Source organism: Biomphalaria glabrata, chromosome 2 (assembly GCF_947242115.1).
Source record: "Biomphalaria glabrata chromosome 2, xgBioGlab47.1, whole genome shotgun sequence".
NCBI lineage: Eukaryota > Metazoa > Mollusca > Gastropoda > Planorbidae > Biomphalaria > Biomphalaria glabrata.
The window spans coordinates 13,628,104-13,646,369 of record NC_074712.1 but is presented as its reverse complement, the minus strand read 5'-3'; the positions used below and the strand labels follow the sequence as shown (position 1 = coordinate 13,646,369).

Here is an 18,266-nt window from a genome sequence, read left to right as displayed (position 1 = left end):
TACTGGTCCTTTTATATAGATCTAGTCTATATCTAATTCAATGATTTTTTTTTTACAGATCTAATTTGTATTAGATCTAGATCTAGTCTAATTATTACACAAAGTTAGTCTGGTATCTAGATCTAGGCTTGATCTAAAAAAAAATACGACCACTAGAGGCTTAGAGGTTTATTAAAAACATGGAACATCTAGATTCTAGAACTAGCTCTAGTTACACTAGACATGGCTCACCACAGACTGAGACAGGCTTAATTTATAGATTCTAGTCATTCATTAATCATACTAATAATGAAGTTTACCAGTCCAGTGAGTCTGACTCTGAGTAAAGTCTGAGTCACTTCTGAGGGACCAATGGCGGCAATAGAAACAAAAATAAAATTTAAAAATACAATTATTTTGAATTATAAAATATAAATCGTAGATGAGATAGTTTCTAATAGTCAATAGTCTCAATAGATCTAAAATCTACATATCTAGATCTAGTATGAATAGTATGATCTATGCCTAATCATATCTAGATCTACTACTTGATTTATTACTAATCTAGTTATAGATTCTAGATCTATATCTAGAAGATAAATGGTAAAAATGAGGCTTGTTGCATGGAATGCTTTCATTCCTATACAAGTTAAACAAGTAACTGAATCAGCCAACTCCTCAGTATCAACCTGGTATTTGACGGGAACCATTGATTATGCAAGTTATTTCATTTGTGTTCATGGTATGAGAAAACAAAGTAAAGATATCAAGGATAAAGACCATAGTTGTATTGGCATCTGGCAAAGAACTAAAGATGCAGAATTTAAGAGAATATCTTCTCAAAGTATGCTTCTAATTTGTGTTAAGAAAACTAAAAATGTCAAAGTTACTGACTCTTTTCAGGCTGTTTTTTACAATCAAAGTTTGGAGGCTCATCCAGTTACCTGTATTTTTTATGAACCAAAAGAATTGACGATATCATATATTTTGTTAAAATCCTTGAGATTAGATACGGATAAGAAAAGAATCTGTGATAAGGCTGAGAAGAATGCACTTGGATATTTTGAAAGCATCAAGGAAGCACCATACGAAAACTGTTTAACTGCCTTAATTAAAAATATAAGTTCTGGATGCTTGCTGCCTACAACACAAGAGCAGGTGGATACGTTGTTTATTAAGGCATCAGCGAGGGCTAAAAGTGAAGCAGTGTTGAATGCTCTGTGTGTAGCACTCCCCCTCTTTTTGATGTATTTCATTTGTTTCTTTGGCAAGCTCATTTATTGTGGGTAGGTTAAAGTTTTACTTTCCTAGATTTTGAAAACAATCAAAATATAAAATACTTAAAAAAAACAAAACAAAGTTTATCTAAAGGCAAGAACTCCATGCTTACAATGATGTATAAGTTATTTCCCTATTTGGTTATCAAACAAAATAATTAATTACCGATAATTATTTTCAGATTAATTTTGTAATTGATTCATGTTTTAGGTACAATAAATAATTCTGCAAAGTTTCAACTTGATCCAAGAATAGGTGTGGTAGAAATATTTATCTATAAATATTATATAATTCTCTGATGTTTGGTAAACATTTTGTAAAATTAAATAAGATGTACTTTTTATTTAAAATTTTATTTTTATTACTAGTATTTTGCTACTGAATCATATGACATGTAATAAATAAAATCAATGTTAATTATGCATTTCAGATCAAAAATTATTCATTCAAATTGTCCATGGTTATCTAAAATAATGCAGTTACCAAATATTTTGCATCATATTCAAAGCAAAGCCTTTCAGTATCAAAAAGTTCTTAAACTATCTCAAAAGGATCCTTTTAACAGATTCATGTAAGATTGACTGTTTGTTTTTACTATGTTCTAACAATTGTTGTTGTTTTTTTTTCAATATTTTAGAATTCTTTTATGCATAATAATGTGTGTTGTAAAAACCTTGCTAAATAAAACTTTTAATTTTTTATGATTAAGAATTCTCAGGGGCACAAGCTATTTTGCCAATAATATTTTATGATCAAATAATGGTTTGCAACCCAGAAGCAATCTGGTAGCTTATTTATTCACTTAGGGGGGCTCAGTATCTTTCAAAACCTTTAATCCAGATTATAGTATAAGAACAAAATAATGAAGGGGAAAGCAGAAATTAGGGACACAACATTTAAGAAATAATAAATTTAACTCTTGCTTTAAATGCTCTAGTATGGCAGTTGATTAATAAAAAAAATGTAAGAAATTGATGAAACTGGTACATATGGCTTCAAGTCAAGTTCTAAAGAGACAGTTCAAGGAGAAATATTATGGAATGCTCTTTTATCCTGAGAGGAATGCACAACTGCCTTGGCCATTGTTCAGACATGTGACTTCTGGTTTTAGTTGTTCAATTCTGAAACTCTACTGTGAAGTCTATGTATTGTTTTTCACCATTGTGTTCATTTTTTTTGTTTCATTTAAGACAATTTAAAATTGAAACCTGACCTTGAATTGAATTAAATACATTTCTTATGAATGATTATTTAGTAAGGTCTATTTATTGGATATGTACACATTTTCTCTCTAGTTTATATAACTGTTACTGTCAACAATTTGTTGACACATGTCTTGGACTCAGCATGATATACCTAATCACACAGACAGGACAAGCTGAGTATATAGCATCTTGCATTGAAAATTGGGCAGATGTAAGTCTGTTTTATTAAATACTTAGTTTTTAAAGTACTTAATAAAGTCTTAAAAGTACTATTTCATTTTTTAAAAACTAATCTTGGCATAATTTAGTTGCACTTAACTTTTTCCCTCTATTAGACAATATCATAGAATTAAGATTGGCTTTTGCCTCCCTGTTTCCTGATCATGTCATTGAGTGATTATATTTTATTTCACTTTGAATGCACTTAAGTTTATGTCATTACAGAATGATGGCATTAAAAAAAACTCATTTATAAAAATTAGCTTAGTTTATATTTTAAACAATTTGTAATTTACAGTATTTTATAAAATTTAGTTAGACATTTTTAAGAGTAAAACATTTAACAGTATGATTTAAATATATTTACTTTGATTTTTATGCCTCTTTATAAATTGACATTCTGGGCATGACATAGCCTAAATTGTACCTTTGTGCAAAAAAAAACAAAATATCAAATAGCAAATAAATTGACATTCTAATAACATTTGTGTCAGTAAGAAATGGATGATGATTGTGATCTTTTTCCTATTTTGGAACTGAAAACATTTTGATACTCATCTAATTTAATTGTTCTTGTCTATTTAGTTGTTTGATCAGGCATATTTCATACATCAGGGGAGTGTGGTGGCTGTGTGATAAAGCGATTGGCTTCTGTACCTGGGGTCCTAGGTCCAAATGTGAAGACTGAGATTTTAGGATTTTAAGCCCCCCCCCCCCCCCCCCCCCCCCCGATTCCACCCAATTAGTTAAGGAAAGTAAAGGTGGTTGGTCATTGTGCTGGCCACATGACACCTTGCTCGTTAAGCGTTGACCAAAGATACAGATGACCATAACATCATCTGCTTTATAGATCGCAATGTCTGAAAGGGAAGCTTTACTTTTACTTTACTTATTTTAGATATTATTTACATTGCAGGATGCAGCACACAATTTAACAGTTTTAGTGAAGTGGCTGATGGGGGCACCTGCTGGTCTTAAACTTAATGCACAGCTGACCAAATTTTTTGGTCATTTTTTCATCTACCACATTTACCTCTGGTCAGGTATTTAAATCTGCATTTTATTCCTTCTTTGCACGACGTTTTATTTGACGGGTCACAATACATTTAGGAGGCTGAATTTATTTATTTTAGATTTCATTTTAAAATATTTTACTTACTTCTATACTAAATTACTATCATCTTTTGATCAGGTTATCTCTCCTATCTGAAGCTAGTCATGTCATCTGTCATTTGGTATAGTAGTTTTGTTGGTGTTTTGGGTGTGTCGGCTCAGCTGTGTCTGGTACAAGATGTACTGTCCATGCTCACACTTCACATTTATTGTTTCTATGTTTATGCAGCAAGGTAAAGAGCTTTTTTGAGAATATTTTTTAAAATTAGTTTTCGTTTAACATCTTTTCTTATATACATATAGATAATAGAGGATAATACTGCTTCAGTGACTTTATTCTCAATTAAAAGATCCAGAATCAATATTGGACTGGATAAAGCTTAGCAAGAGATTTTTTTGAGACTGTCTCTGCTAACAGCTAAACCTGCTATATGCTGGGCTTTGACAGTCCTGATTGAATAATGAATCCAGCTTATTCTGCTGCCATTTTATAGGAAAGTTATTTTATATTAATGATATGCAGCTTTCAGAACTTATGGGGAAACTGAGCACTTAAACATTTTTGGAAGAACGTTTCTAAAGAATGTGTCAGTTGAATGGTGTATGATCGGTATTTTCAGTTGTGTTTTCTTTTATTTCTTAAGCTTATAGTAGGATTGTTTTTTGTGTGACTATGTATCAATTATGTATGGTGAAAGAAGGCAAGTAGTTAAAAGAACTGAATACATTTATGGTTCTAGTTCTTCATTATCTCCCTTCATTCAAAGCAGTCCTTTGCAGCTGAGGAAATTTGAAATTGTTTAAATTGTAATCATTATAGTTGTTTCAGAAGGACTTCATTCATTACAACTCATTTATAGGTTAGTAAGGACAAGAAGTAGTTCCAGCCACACCATTTTTTTTTATTTGTTACTGACTTACTTTTTCCTTGACTAAGGCATAAATTATTTGTATTTAGAATATTTAGTGTTCAAGTATATGCAATTTGTTCCTTGTGGAGACTGTTCCTTGGCAAGAAATGGAATGTCCTACGATCTCGGGTTGATTCAGCTCTTTACAATACAGATCAACTTTTTGTTGGAAATTTGATATTTACAGTTCTGTTGTTCCTGCTGCCTACCACTGCTCTGTATTATGTTGTCTTCACTGCAGTGAGTATTTTTGAATTTAGTCTTGTTTTGTTTAGAAGAAAGAATATGTAGTACAAAATATGAGATTTTAATCCTGTAGTTTATTGCGTTGTAGATTTTAGATTTGGGAAATTGTTGTAAGCCTTTATTGATTTTTTTTTTTTTACAGTTTCGTTTACTTGTACTTATAGCTAAAGGTTTTCTGCACAGAATTGTCTATGTGATTAATGTAACCCCTGTCTTCACTGTGATTGTCAAAGTACTGGCCCCTAAATGGCTAGTTGGTGAGTAACATAGCACTCAGGGATAAAGTAATATCAAACAATAGGGAATAGAGAAAGGGACCAGAAATGACAAGTTTTTAATTATTGACTTTTTGTAGTTATTTTTTTACAATGTAGCTAATACTAACATTTTCCCATTTCCTTCAATGTAGCCGAGCTAATTAAGATGTATGCAGCTACTTCTTAATTATTATGTATTCTCTAATCTCTATTGATTAAACAGAAGTGTTTTATATTTTGTACCAGCATTAGTTTTCTCCTAGTCAATGTAGTCAATGAAACTCATGCTGTGATATTAAAAAAGAAAAAAAATGTTTAAACCACTTATTACAGTTTGATTGACTATCAAATTAAAAGCTTACATAAAAATATTATGTTTTTAAATTAATATAATTCTTACTACACTTTAACATATAAGTCTAATTAACATATTTCTTCTAACTATATACAGGCTCTGTCAGATTTGAAATACAAAATGAAACAGACTGCTGTAAGACCTTAGTATTGGCTATGGAAGTAAGTGGAAGGAATGTTGTTTTTTTTTTCTTTTTACTATAGACATCGGGCACGGTGGCTGAGTGGGTAAGCGCTTGGCTTCCAAACCTGGGCTCCTGGTTTCAAATCTCATGAAGACTGGGATTTTGAATTTTGAGATCATCAGGGTGCCCCTGAGTCCACCCAACTCCTAATGAGTACCTAACTTTAGTTTAGGAAAGTTAAGGCGGTTTATCGTTGTGCTAGCCACATGACACCCTGCTTGTTAGCTGTTAACCTTAGAAACAGATGACCTTAACATCATCTGCCCCATAGATCACAAGATCTGAAAGGGGAACTCTACTTTGTACTATAGCCATAACTAGGTTATAATTTTGTACTATATTGTAATGTGGATAAATTGTACGTCTGGCTGTGACCTCAAGGTATATGTTGTATCAGTGTTGTAGAAAAACCTTGGTGAGACAGTTCACTAATCCACAAATGTTTTACAAAGTTGTTTTTTTTAATAACGTTGATGTCTTTGAAAACGGACAATCAGTCTTGCTTGTGTTCAGTTGGGGAATCTTTAAACACAACATTGGCTATTTATGAAAAATGATTGTGCCTGACAAAGTAGTCGCCTTGTAGATCATAAATGAGAAAAAACACCAGCAGCAGTTGCTAAAATATCCAGAATATACCAAGCTTTCAGAAAATTACTCAAGTTTTACTCTGATGTAGGAGTGTGTGTGACTGCTTTAGTGATAGCTACACATTTAAAAAAATTTTCTTAGCTTTAGCTAACGTGTTTTGAAAAAAAAAAAAAATCTTTTTTGCTTCAATGTAATACCATTTTGTTTTTCTTGAGACAGACTTGCCAGATCTCAGTCAGAAAGTTGTTTTCATTCACTTCAAGCTGGATGTGCTCACCACCACTACCCACCTATACTTGGAGAGAGTGTTTCTACTACCTGGCAACTGGGCAGCTCATTTATCCCTGGATACATCCTGATAATGATAAAAAATGTGCATAAATTGTGTGGGCCAACCTTTGAATTTATAGTAGTGAGCAGGGCAAGATTGAAGCATGTGGAGGCCCCTGCACTCTTTCCAAAGTTATATATTTATAAAAGCATCCTATATTTTAGAAGGAAAAAAAAAGTATTTTTGTATTTAATCTTACTTTCCTTTTTTTTTAAAAAAAATTTAATATCCATATTTTAGTTTTTAAAAAAAAAGGGTATATGTTTGAGTTTGTGGAGAGTGAGGGCCTTGGTAGACTCACTGTATAATATCCTGAGCTGTACCTGTATTTACATAATCCTAGCATGCTACCATTACAAGGGGACACTTCTTAATCTCAACATTTATGCCACCCAACATAATATTTATAGTGTTAGTTGTTAAAGATAAGGAAAAAAATAAAGTATATATATCTGACCATCCAAATTCTAATATTTTTTTTCTCTTTTGCGGAGGTCCTTTTCATGTGGAGGACTGGGGTTATAACCCTGCCTACCCTCCCTTAAAAACAGCTCTGATAGTGAGTGTGGGCCAAAAGTACATTGTGAATAAGTTCTTACTGAAAGAAGGACCTTCATATGGAGGCTCACTGCTGGTGAAATAAAACGGAGGCCAGCCATGATTACCTGAGGAGCATTGCTCAAAGGAACTTGCAGACAATTACATCCGCTGGAAGCCCAAAAGTACTGCGAGAACTGCTTGCTACTTTAATTGACCAGACCAACTAACTACTTCCAGTACACAATGGAAGTATTTAATTAAATTTAACTGTCTACTTTAACACAAACTCCATGCCTGTTGCAGTCATTCATTGATAGAAAAAAACAATACTTTTGTAATAATATGCAATTTTTATCTCATCAAAAATTTATCATATTAAAAAAGATAGATAACACAACTTTAGAAATGATATTGCAAAAGGCAAAATACCAAATCTATTACTTTTAATGTTATTACATCCTACCCATATCCTTATGTCAGTTAAGTCTGTTATATTGATGGGTCTACTATTTTAATTCTATGAATGTCATAATTACTTAATGATAAATATGTTTCATAATTACTTAATGATAAATATGTTTTAGTTTGTTTTTTTTAAATTGTACAAAAACATATCCCATTTATTGGAGGTTCCCTTTGATAGTTTACTAGAATATTGGTTACAAGTACAATATTATTAATAGCTTGCACCAATATAAGAACATTTTTAACTTTTTTTTTCAACAAATGTATCTATTCAAAATGAAAATTGTTATAATTTTATTATTTATTAATTTTTGGTGTTCATTTTGGCTGAAGGTAATTACTTTTATATGTGCCACATAGTACACTGGTCAAAACTCTTTGGTTATTTTATTTTATTATTATTACACATTTTTGTTTTTCTATATTATTGTTAATACTAGTATCCCATTTATTGGAGGTTTCCTTTGATAGTTTCTAGAATACTGGTTACAAGTACAATATTATTAATAGCTTGCACCAATATAATACAAATTATATCAACTTTTGTTTGTTTTTTAACAGAAATCTATCTATTCAAAATAAAAATTGTGATAATTTTATTAATTAATTATTGTTGTTTATTTTGGCTGAAGGTAATTACTGTTATATGTGCCACATAATACACTAGTCAAAACTCTTGGTTCTTCTTCTAGCCAGCTTTATTGCTGTGAGATCTTTTGCAGACTGTGCCAAGGAAAAAAGTGTGCTGTTTTCTTCAGCTGTTCAGCACTGCCGTACAGGGTGTTGGTTATGTTGGGCTGTAGTGGAAGTAAGGTCTGCCTAAGGTGGATTTGGGATGGGCATTCAAAGAGGTGGGTGCAGTGTCTGCAAATGGGGAGTTGTGTGGAGTTTATTTTGTTCAGATGGTAATTTAATAGTAGTGTGTGTCCTGTTCTTAGTTGGAAAATTGTAGATTGTTCTTTGCGGGGGAGGAAGTTAATACTGTCCAGTTTGTTAGGCGCAGTCATTTCTTTGTACATGTCTCTGCCTGTGTTTCCTGATGCCCATTGGTTGAGCCACTCCTCTTTGTGATTGTTGACTAACATTGACCTTAGGGTGAGGTAGTTAACAGGTCTATCTGGTTGTTCCATAGATGAACTTGCATTTGATAGCTTATCTGCCTTTTCATTTCCCATGATGCCAATTTGTCCGGGGATCCACTGTAGTGTGATATTGATATTTAATTTTGATATCATTGGATGGATTATCACAATTAGTGTTGTCAACTCTCTTGGGCTGTTTGAGGTGCTGCTGTTAAGTGCTTGCAGAGTAGATTGGGAGTCTGTAAATACAACAATATCTGATGGTGGATGCACTCCTTCATATAATTTGTTTTCCAATGTCTGTAGTGCTATGGTAATTGCCTCAATTTCAGCTTGAAAGTTTGAGCAGTAATCACCACAGGGTGCGCTTATCTCAAAGTGTTTATTTTAGGGAAGACCAGGAAGGCACCAAGACCAGCATTGATGGTGGCCTTGAAAGTTGATCCGTCTGTATATATATGGATAGCTGTTTTTTGATAGCTTTCAATTGTTTAAAGCGTGCCTACTTTGAGCTCCAGTGGATTTGATTCTTTTTTTTTAATGTGTTATTTAGTAAATGTGTTTTGATGGTTGGTTGTTTGTAGTTTAGTCTGGGCGTTATGTTTGAAAATCTGGTAATTTTTTTCTCTGTTATTGGGTAGGTGGTGTTTTAGGGCTAGTTCGTCAGTAAGTTGGATCAGAGTCCTTTCCTTTTTTTGGTTGTTTTTCCTATTTCTCTGTGTTAGTCGTTTATTAGGATGATCGCCCTCCAACCTTCTGTATCTCAATAGCTTCTAATGCTGCTCTGTTGCGCCTTAACTTAAGAGGTTCAATATTGGAGTCTATTTCAAAGGCTGCTGTGGGAGTAGTTCTCATACCTCCACTAATTAGACGCAAAGCTTGGTTTTGGATTGTGTCTAATGATGACTGATATGTTTTGTTGGCAGCTACTTGTATGGAGAGACAGTTATCCATTACAGATCTGACGTATCCAGTGTATAACTGTCTTAAGGTTTTCTTTTCAGCTCCCCAGGATGTTCCTGGAAGGTGTTTTATTATGTTTAATCTTTGTGATGCCTTTTCTTTTAAATCTGCCATAAAGTGTTTTAGAGACAGTCTTTGGTCTAGTTTTACACCAAGATATGTTGGATTTTCTTCTTTATTTATTGGCTGTAAGTCTTTTTTTTACTAGAGATGGCACCTTCGAATCAGGTTTGGATGGTTCTGTTCTTTTAAGAATGCCCTAATCCAGCTGTACATTTTTCCATGGTCAAAGCCATGGATGCCCATTTTTTTCATCTTCAAAAATAGACCTTTTCTCCACAATAGGCTTATTGCAAATCTATAAATACTGCTGTAGTGTGCTTGTTTTCATGAAACCCTTCTACTGTGTCCTAGATTAAACGAAAGAGGTGGTCTTCTGTTCTACTTGCTTTCCTGAAGCCAGCTTGTGCATTGTAGAGCGAGCAAGTACTTTCTAGCCACCAATAAAGTCGGTTATTGATCATTTTTTCTGCCATTTTGCCAATGTTGGATGTTAGAGATATTGGTCTATAACTTTTTGGGTCTCCAGGTGGTTTATTTTTCTTTAAAATGGGTATTATGTTTGCGGTTCTCCATTCCTGTGGTATGTCTCCAGTTTTCCATGTATGGTTGATAAAGTTAAGTATACAGTTTTGGGCCTGTGGTCCTAGTCCCCGGATCATTTCATTTGTTATTTTATCGGGTCCAGGGGATTTTCTTGACTTAAGACTTTTTAGGGCAGTATTGAGCTCATGTAGAGTGAAGGGAGTGTCAAAGATCTGACAGTTGATTGTTGGAGCTTTTTCTTCTTTCTTTAAGATATTACTAAAGGCCTGGTCCAGTTGTTTTCTTGGCTTTGACTTGTTAATGCTGGCAAAATATTTGTTGAAGGTTTCAGCCTTTTTAAGGTTTTCTGTTATTAGGTCGTCAGTGCCTTTAATAGGTTGGGAGTTTGTTATTTGTTTCTTTCCTGCTAGCCGGTGCAGAAGGGTCCAAGCCTTTCGACCATCCTTGTTTAGATCTAGTTGTTCGCATGTTGTGGTCCACTTTTTCTTTTTTTCTGTTTTAATTTTGTATCTTATAAATTAGTAAAAGAAAGAAACATGGCCAGGAAGACTATAGAAAAAAAAAAAACATATTGGAGAGAACAAGACAAAATACAACAAATTGACAGGGCTTATAAGATACAAAACTCTTGGTTGTTATTTATTATTAATACACATTTTTGTTTTCCCATATTATTATGACTGTATTGGCATTATATTTTCACTTATTTTTGAAGTCCTATTTATCCGTTTATGACAATATTGTAATAAATTTGGTGTCTGTAAATCATTCAGAACATTCCTAAAGGTGATGTATAAAGGTAATAACAAGGTAATAATAACTTACGTAAAGTTTAATTTTTTATTTATTTTTCATAATATTTGACATATACAAGCCCATGAAAGTATGTAATGTCTTATAGTATCAGTATACAAAAAGAATCTATATTAGAGACATGACTTTAAAACAAAGTGAGCACAATCATATAAACTTCATGAACAAATCCCTGGAGTTGATTCTTAAAAGATATGTTGTTGTTTTTTTAAACTGGTCAACTTTTGTTCAAGCTAAACAAGATTGTGTGTCAACTCCACTGGCGGATCGGAGGGGGGAAGGGGGTCGGTAAGGGCGATCGCCTGAGTGGGGGGACAGACGAAATTTATTATAGAATTCACACAATTTGTATGCGAATTTATTATTACTTGTGTTAATAATATATTCTAATTATTAATATTTCAACCTATTTTTAGATTATTTCGCCCCTTCCCTAGTATGTTGGCTGATTTGGTGGTGGCAATGGCATCAATCCTGCCCCCCCCCCAAATAACTTTGGAGTGGGGGGCGGGGGTGGTCCAATTTATTTGTAGAAATCACAGCTTGCTAACAGAATCAATTAAATATCTATATTATTATATATGATTAAAACTTGTATTTGATATTTTAACCTATCTTTATATTATGTCGGTTCCCGGTCATTTCATCCCCTGTTCACTTCATCCCCTGATATTTTCATCATCTGAATATTTTTATCTAACAAATTGTAATTTAAAAAATCATGAAATGAGCAATATTTAATGTATTCATTTTTTAAAGTGACAAAATTGTAACACATTAATGTTTAAAAGGAATTAAAGCAAAACTTATACAGGCGACATGATATCCCGAGGATGGGTGAACTCCGCCTGAATTAGAAAAAAATAAAACCTTATTTCAAGGCTAAAAATGACGCGCCCATTTTCAAGAAAGAGCGATTGAAAAATAAAATAAAGTGAAACATGGTCGTACTTTCACCACACCTTGGCCTTTGATGATAAGTTATCAGCGGCATGGTCATAATTATTCTAATCGTACTTCTATCTCTCAAATGATTTTCACTACTTCCACCAAACCTTGGCCTTTGATCAGGATAATATTATATTATTACATCCCCCACATCCAATAGAAGCGCTAGAGCTAAGTACACACCCAGATTTACAATATAATATACGATTTCTCATTAAGAATACAAAGTGGAAGAGGAAACACTATAAACGCATTAGTAACATGTCATAAAATGTCAAAAAGCATTCGACATAATCATATTTATATATAAAATATTTAATTGGGGATGAAATAACCGGGGAATGAAGAGACTGGTCACCATTACGTCGTTCCCCTGTTGACCGATTGGGGGGGGGGGGGCGAATACCTCTACTGCCCTACCTAAAAACTTTGAGTGGGGGGGGGGCGGTCCTACTTTTAAGGAGAAATCATAGTTTGTGAACAAAATTAGTTGAATTGATATATAAATTTTATATTATGTCGCTCCCCTTCTGATATCTTGGCCGATTCTGTGGTGTAAGGGGGGGGGGGGGGGCGATTGCATTTACTGCCCTCCCCACTCTAGCCCTCTGGGGGGGGGGCGGTCCTATTTTTATGGAGAAAACATAGTTTGTGAACAAAATTACTTGAATATCTATATAATATAAGCTACGTATTGATATGTGAACCCATTTATATATTATGTCGCACCACAATCTAATCTCAAATTTTATGATTAGTAAATATAAAATGAAAAAGGGTTGTACCAGGAGGGAGGGGCAATACATGCAATCGCCTTCCGCCCATCGGACAAACCAATACTTTTTCTTTTTGTATTAGGCCTATAGTTAAGAAATTACAAAATTTAAGAAAAATCTGTCACTAATATAATTTATATATGCTATAAATTAAATTCTTTTATCAAGTCGCCCCACCCCTACTCTTTAATGCCAAATGCAATCATTAGCAGAAATTATAAAAAGGAGCGTGGATAATTCGTTTTCTCTCTACCGCCCATCCGATTTCCAGACAGAGTTCATGTAATTTCACATATATTTATCATAATTATTTTAAGAAATACTTTGCTCTGGAAAAGTTAGAATTCAAACGAAATTTTTCAGTATAAGAGTCACGATTGAGATGAGTTCTAAACCCAAAAAATTATATACTATTCACCCTTCCCATCTTTTACTCAATCTGATATTTTTTAGTTAAATAAATTTGGGATTATAACTCACAATTAATTCTCCTATTTTATTATTATACTATTTATAGAATTTTTTTTCAGCGGCGATCGTCAAGCCTTAATCTAAATATGTGGAGTATCTTATTTTTTCAAGAAACAAATCGGTTTTATTTGCAATTTATCAAGGGCCTATAAATTCATATTAGAATATTTTTCAAGTACAAAATTATTCAAAAGCTCTTTTTTTTTTTTAATAGGATGAATAATGAGCTTTAGGTCAGAAGAGTGCGTTTCTTCGGTGAAGAATGCAAGAAAACGATTTTGGCGTCGGGGGGAAGACTGATGAAAGTGAGCTGTAGATGTCAGGAAAATGCGTTACTGCAATGAAAACATGCAAGAAAACGCTATCGAACTCTACTTATGAATAATGAGCTGTACATATATATATGCTGTACGCACGTTTATGCATAGGGTTAGGGTTTGGAAAAAAAATCGCCCCCTCCCCCGCTCCAAAGTGTACCGGATCCGCTAGTGGTTAACTCTCGAATGTAACTAAAAACCTTTTCTGTATAACTGTATTTAGAAAACAGTAGCCTTGACGCTCAATGATTTTAACTCTTTTAAAATGTTGAAAGGTTGCTACGTCCCACTCTCTAGGCATCTGGGGATCAACGCTTTCGCCAAATACTAAAAGTTCCTGATTCGTTACAACAGCCCCCATCAACTTAAAGGGGTCTCCCCAGATCATGCTGTAAAACCTAATGTCCAAAATATTATTGCAGTCGATGCTGACTGTCCACAGTGCGCCATTCTCCTGCAGGACAAAGGTGTCCTCGCCGTGTTTAAAACTAGCCAAATTTTTGGCTGAACCAGACATGTTATCCATGTAGATGTTAGCAGACAAGGTTTGAGGATTGAAGATTTGGACTACCGTTGTAGGGCTATTGTCGGACTCACTGCCAAATATGACAATCAAATTGTTACAAGTGGTGGCTGTCAAGTTCGTCATTGGCTGAACCAAATTTCCGTAGCTCTCCCATTTACCTGTATCAGGCACCTTTTGTTCAGCCGCGACATCAAACCTTTCAATCGATGCACAGTTGACGCCTCCTATGGCATAGATATAATTATCTAGACATACTAGGGCGTGGTCTTGTCTGGGCACGCCCATGGATGCAATATTCCTCCATGCGATAGTATTTAAGTCAAATTTACTGGCAAGCTGGTGTGTACCCGTGGCCGTTGTCCAATAAATATCGTTTTCATAGGTCACAGCTCTGCACTTCATGGCTTGTTGGGCTGGCAAAGTGTACCATTTGCCATCAGGTGTTCTACATGAAAATTTCATGGGATATAATCCTGAAATTGTGTAAACGACGTTCTGAACAAGGCTTGTATTTCTGAATTTACCATACAAAGGGCAATAATTATGGCGTCTGCCAGGCTGTAGATGATAGCGCAGACTCTCTCTGACAAGCGCAAAGGCTTTGGAATCTTCTAGCACCAACTTAATCTCTAAAAGATTTTGCAAACACGCGCCGCTAACAAGCATTAATTTACTTGCAGCCAGTAGCTCGGCGAGAAAGTCTTTCCGATCTCTATCTGCAGAAACGGTTGTTTCTTTTCGGTTAAAAAGTACTGAACTTTGTCCCAAGACTGATTCTTTTTTCTCTTCAACAACATCCTCGGATTTGCCTGTTTTGGTTCCACGCGAGCCTTTGGAAATAGTACTTTTTTCTATTGACAAAGTTGTATTTTCATGTTCTGAGTGACTTACGGCCAAATCTTTCCCATCTTTATTGTATTCGTCGGAGTATTTGGCAGGCTTGTAACTGACCCATCGCAGTATTGTCTCAATGACGACATCCTCCGAAGGCACTGTTAGGTTATCATCGCTGACCAGACTTTTCATATCCTCGAAATCAAGATATAAAATGTCATCCATTTTTCTCAAATGGTCAAATTCCTTAACGATGACATCCCAGGAGAGGTCCAGAAGCTTTTTGGAGCTTAGCAATTTAGCATCAATGTGGATGTCTACACAGCTTTCTCTTGACAGCCTCTTGGACTGGAAAATCTCGCACGCTTCTAGAAGGTAGTGAATTTGCAGTTGACTTGCCGCGTGCCAAACACTGGAGACGTTTTCGGCTGTTAGAACACTTCTGGCGTAGTACACTGAATCGATAAGCAATTTGAAGACGCTGGGGCTAATGCTCTTGACCTCTACTCTTCTCTCCAGGTCTTCCTTCATCCCAGACTGAAACATGGCTCGGAAGAAGTCAGAACATGCACTCAGCAGAAAGCGGTGACCTTTGAACTCTACACCATCCACAACAATAATGACGTCGTGAAAAGGACATCTGTCCATTTGGTCCTGAATGCCTTTGACTACAGCCTTGGCCAGTTGATCGGAGACTGCCATCGTGTTACTTAAAACTAGACACAAGAAAACAAAATTTTAGAGATACAAGATAGTTATGAAAAATATAAATGTGAGTTACTACATATTCCGTTTCTCGCATTAGCCCCACCCACTGTAGTTACATAAGGCACTTGTAGCTTAAGTTAGACTGTGGCTTGATCGTCCACAACAACCAAAGCAGGCTGAGATGTAAGTAAATCTATATATTATGTGTGACTACACGATACACGTTTAAGTATAACACCTACTCTCTTATCTTTTGACTTCACTGTAAAGAACTATTTCGAACTATTTAAAGCATTTATACAGGCCTTCAGTGGACCATTGATAGCAAACTAGAGCTTTACAAAACAACAACTTTTTAAGCATATTTATTGTATCTTACGAATCTTACTCTATTGTCCATGGCCACGACTCTACGTTATGTCGGACACCTGCTGCTCTAACAAAACCTGAACTATAAGGTCTTAAGTCTAATCAAGATCTCAGTTTAAAATGACATTGCAAGCTACTTACAGGCGAGAAACTGTTCGACGACCAACGTTCTCTTACTTTTTCTATCGATGTCTACCAGTAGGATTCGTCATAATGTTAACACTTTAAAAAATAGTATTCATTAGTCAAGCGTTTTTATCTATTTCCAAGAATTGGGCTATAGTTTTTGATAAATGATGGGACCACCAGACATGCGCAGTTGCATCCAATGCCTTTCAATCAATAACTAACCCTACTGCTTATTAGTTTGGTTGTGCTGGTCAAATTACACACTCGTTAACCGTGAGCCACAAAAAAAACAAAAAAAAAAAACAGATGACCTTTAGATCATCTATCCCATATATTACAAGGTGTGAAAGGGGAACTTTACTTTTTACGGGCCACCAAAAGGGTAATAGACGCTATTAATTTTGTGTGGTCTGTCTGTCCGTCAGTCCGTCCCGTAAACTAGAAAAGGTATTGAAAACCAGACATCAGGATATTTTAAATCATTCAAAGTTCTGATGCAACTGGTATTTTTTTCTTCTTTCATGAAAGCGAAAAATGTAATTTTAAAATCAACAAGCAGTTTTTTTAAACAACTATTCACTATAGTAACAAACACGGGAGGCTATTTGGTACGGGAGATGACAATTTTTTTAAAAACTTTTAACACATTTATGCAAATGCTTTTAGATTTTTTTTGTTAAAAAAAAAAGTTTTTTTTTTTTTTACACTTATGCTAACTTAAGTAAGTTCTGTCATCCTAACTACTACCGGTACGTTTAAAAAAAAAGTTTTTTTTTTTTAAGAGAAAAAATCTATTTAGTATGCATATAAGTGTATCATAATTTAAAACAACTATTTATAAGTAGGCTAGTCTTTTTTTTTTTTTTTTTTTTTATTATCGCGTAAACAGCAGCAAACGGACTTTGAATGCTAAACTAAAGCATACGTAGTTCACAAACTTTTTTGTCTCATAGACCCCTTGCCATGGTTTCTGGTTTTCGTAGACCCCCTGTTACCTTGTATTGCATTTTTGCTAATTTATCAACTCCATTTTTTTTTAAATTAATTTCTAGCTGTAGCGAGTTCAAAAGTGAAAATGTAATTTTAAGCTACATCATCATTATAGACATAAATCTTTTCATTGATAAAATTCAAATTTAAACCAATTAAAATAACAATTAATATTTATTACTGGAATCACCAAACACAGTTGATTTTTTTTAAAAATATTTTGCAGGTCTAACATCCGTTGGTACAGATATTATGTTTCATACAGGAGTTGTGGTTTATGAAGTAGTCCTCCAATTATTATTAATCATTATTAATTAATTTTCCTTAAGTATCATTCTAAAAGTTTTCGCAAAGAGCAGTGGTGTATTTTTTTTTATCTTTCACGTGTAGTTCAGATATTGGTTCCGAGTAACTGGCACATAAACCAGGAAGCTACGAGCAGGAGTGAATCATTAGACTTGGCTTGCTACCCGTCTAACAGAAGAAGAAAGTACATTCAAAACTCTTCTGCCTTGCAACTATACCCAACATGGGAAATGTTTCGTGGGTCAATCCTGAGAAAAAAAATAAGGAGCCGGCGATCCTTAAGCAGTTTGCATCACACAGCACCACAGCCTATCAGAGTCTGTGACACCGCTGATCCAAACTGTATATATATAACGTTTGGAAATAAATTTGATAACTCATGCCACTGATGTGCCATTGAACTGTATTGTTGCTTAAAGAAATTCTTTTAATAATATCAGATGTAGGTTTGTATAAAACAGTTTTTAAAACTACAACGGCTGGTAAAATTAATGTTTTACCTATAGTGTTTTCCGTATTTTGCTAAAAGTAAAGAGATCTTGTAAGACGCACACAAACAATCATTTTGTCTATATGGTGTCGAACAGAGATTTTGTGGGTCTATTCAGAACGTGTTTTTTTTTTAGTGTTCGCAAGGTTTTCAAATATTTACATATTCTGTCAATGTGGCATTGTCTCAATAGATCCTCCAGCGTAATTGGTTTCATATCGTCATAGAAAGTCATTTAGACAACCGCTTGTTTGATAAGGAAGG

At 34.3% G+C, this 18,266-nt stretch overlaps 2 protein-coding genes across 2 annotated transcripts; one reads left to right on the top strand and one right to left on the bottom strand.

Moving 5' to 3' along the window:
* Window positions 1–179: 179 nt before the first annotated feature.
* LOC106078618 (phosphatidylinositol N-acetylglucosaminyltransferase subunit Q-like) lies at window positions 180–8,273 on the top strand. The gene is made up of 9 exons (XM_056019214.1): window positions 180–1,265; window positions 1,688–1,828; window positions 2,553–2,673; window positions 3,598–3,724; window positions 3,874–4,027; window positions 4,753–4,945; window positions 5,094–5,208; window positions 5,660–5,724; window positions 6,558–8,273. The coding sequence occupies exons 1-9, from the start codon at window positions 580–582 to the stop codon at window positions 6,717–6,719; spliced, it is 1,764 nt and encodes a 587-aa protein (XP_055875189.1). The 5' UTR covers window positions 180–579; the 3' UTR covers window positions 6,720–8,273.
* Window positions 7,913–16,384, bottom strand: LOC106078616 (kelch-like protein 3). The gene is made up of 2 exons (XM_013239546.2): window positions 16,229–16,384; window positions 7,913–15,726 (listed from the first exon to the last, which is right to left on the bottom strand). Exon 2 carries the CDS (start codon window positions 15,710–15,712, stop codon window positions 13,826–13,828), a length of 1,887 nt encoding a protein of 628 aa, XP_013095000.2. The 5' UTR covers window positions 15,713–15,726; window positions 16,229–16,384; the 3' UTR covers window positions 7,913–13,825.
* Between the last annotated feature and the right edge of the window lie 1,882 nt (window positions 16,385–18,266).

Excerpts from the sequence above, each read along its gene's own strand:
- LOC106078618 (XM_056019214.1), top strand. The coding sequence starts at position 580 with ATGGTAAAAATGAGGCTTGTTGCATGGAATGCTTTCATTCCTATACAA. Across the intron at positions 2,674-3,597 it reads GCATTGAAAATTGGGCAGAT|GATGCAGCACACAATTTAAC; the intron begins GTAAGTCTGTTT and ends TTTACATTGCAG. Across the intron at positions 5,209-5,659 it reads GGCCCCTAAATGGCTAGTTG|GCTCTGTCAGATTTGAAATA; the intron begins GTGAGTAACATA and ends AACTATATACAG.
- LOC106078616 (XM_013239546.2), bottom strand. The coding sequence starts at position 15,712 with ATGGCAGTCTCCGATCAACTGGCCAAGGCTGTAGTCAAAGGCATTCAG.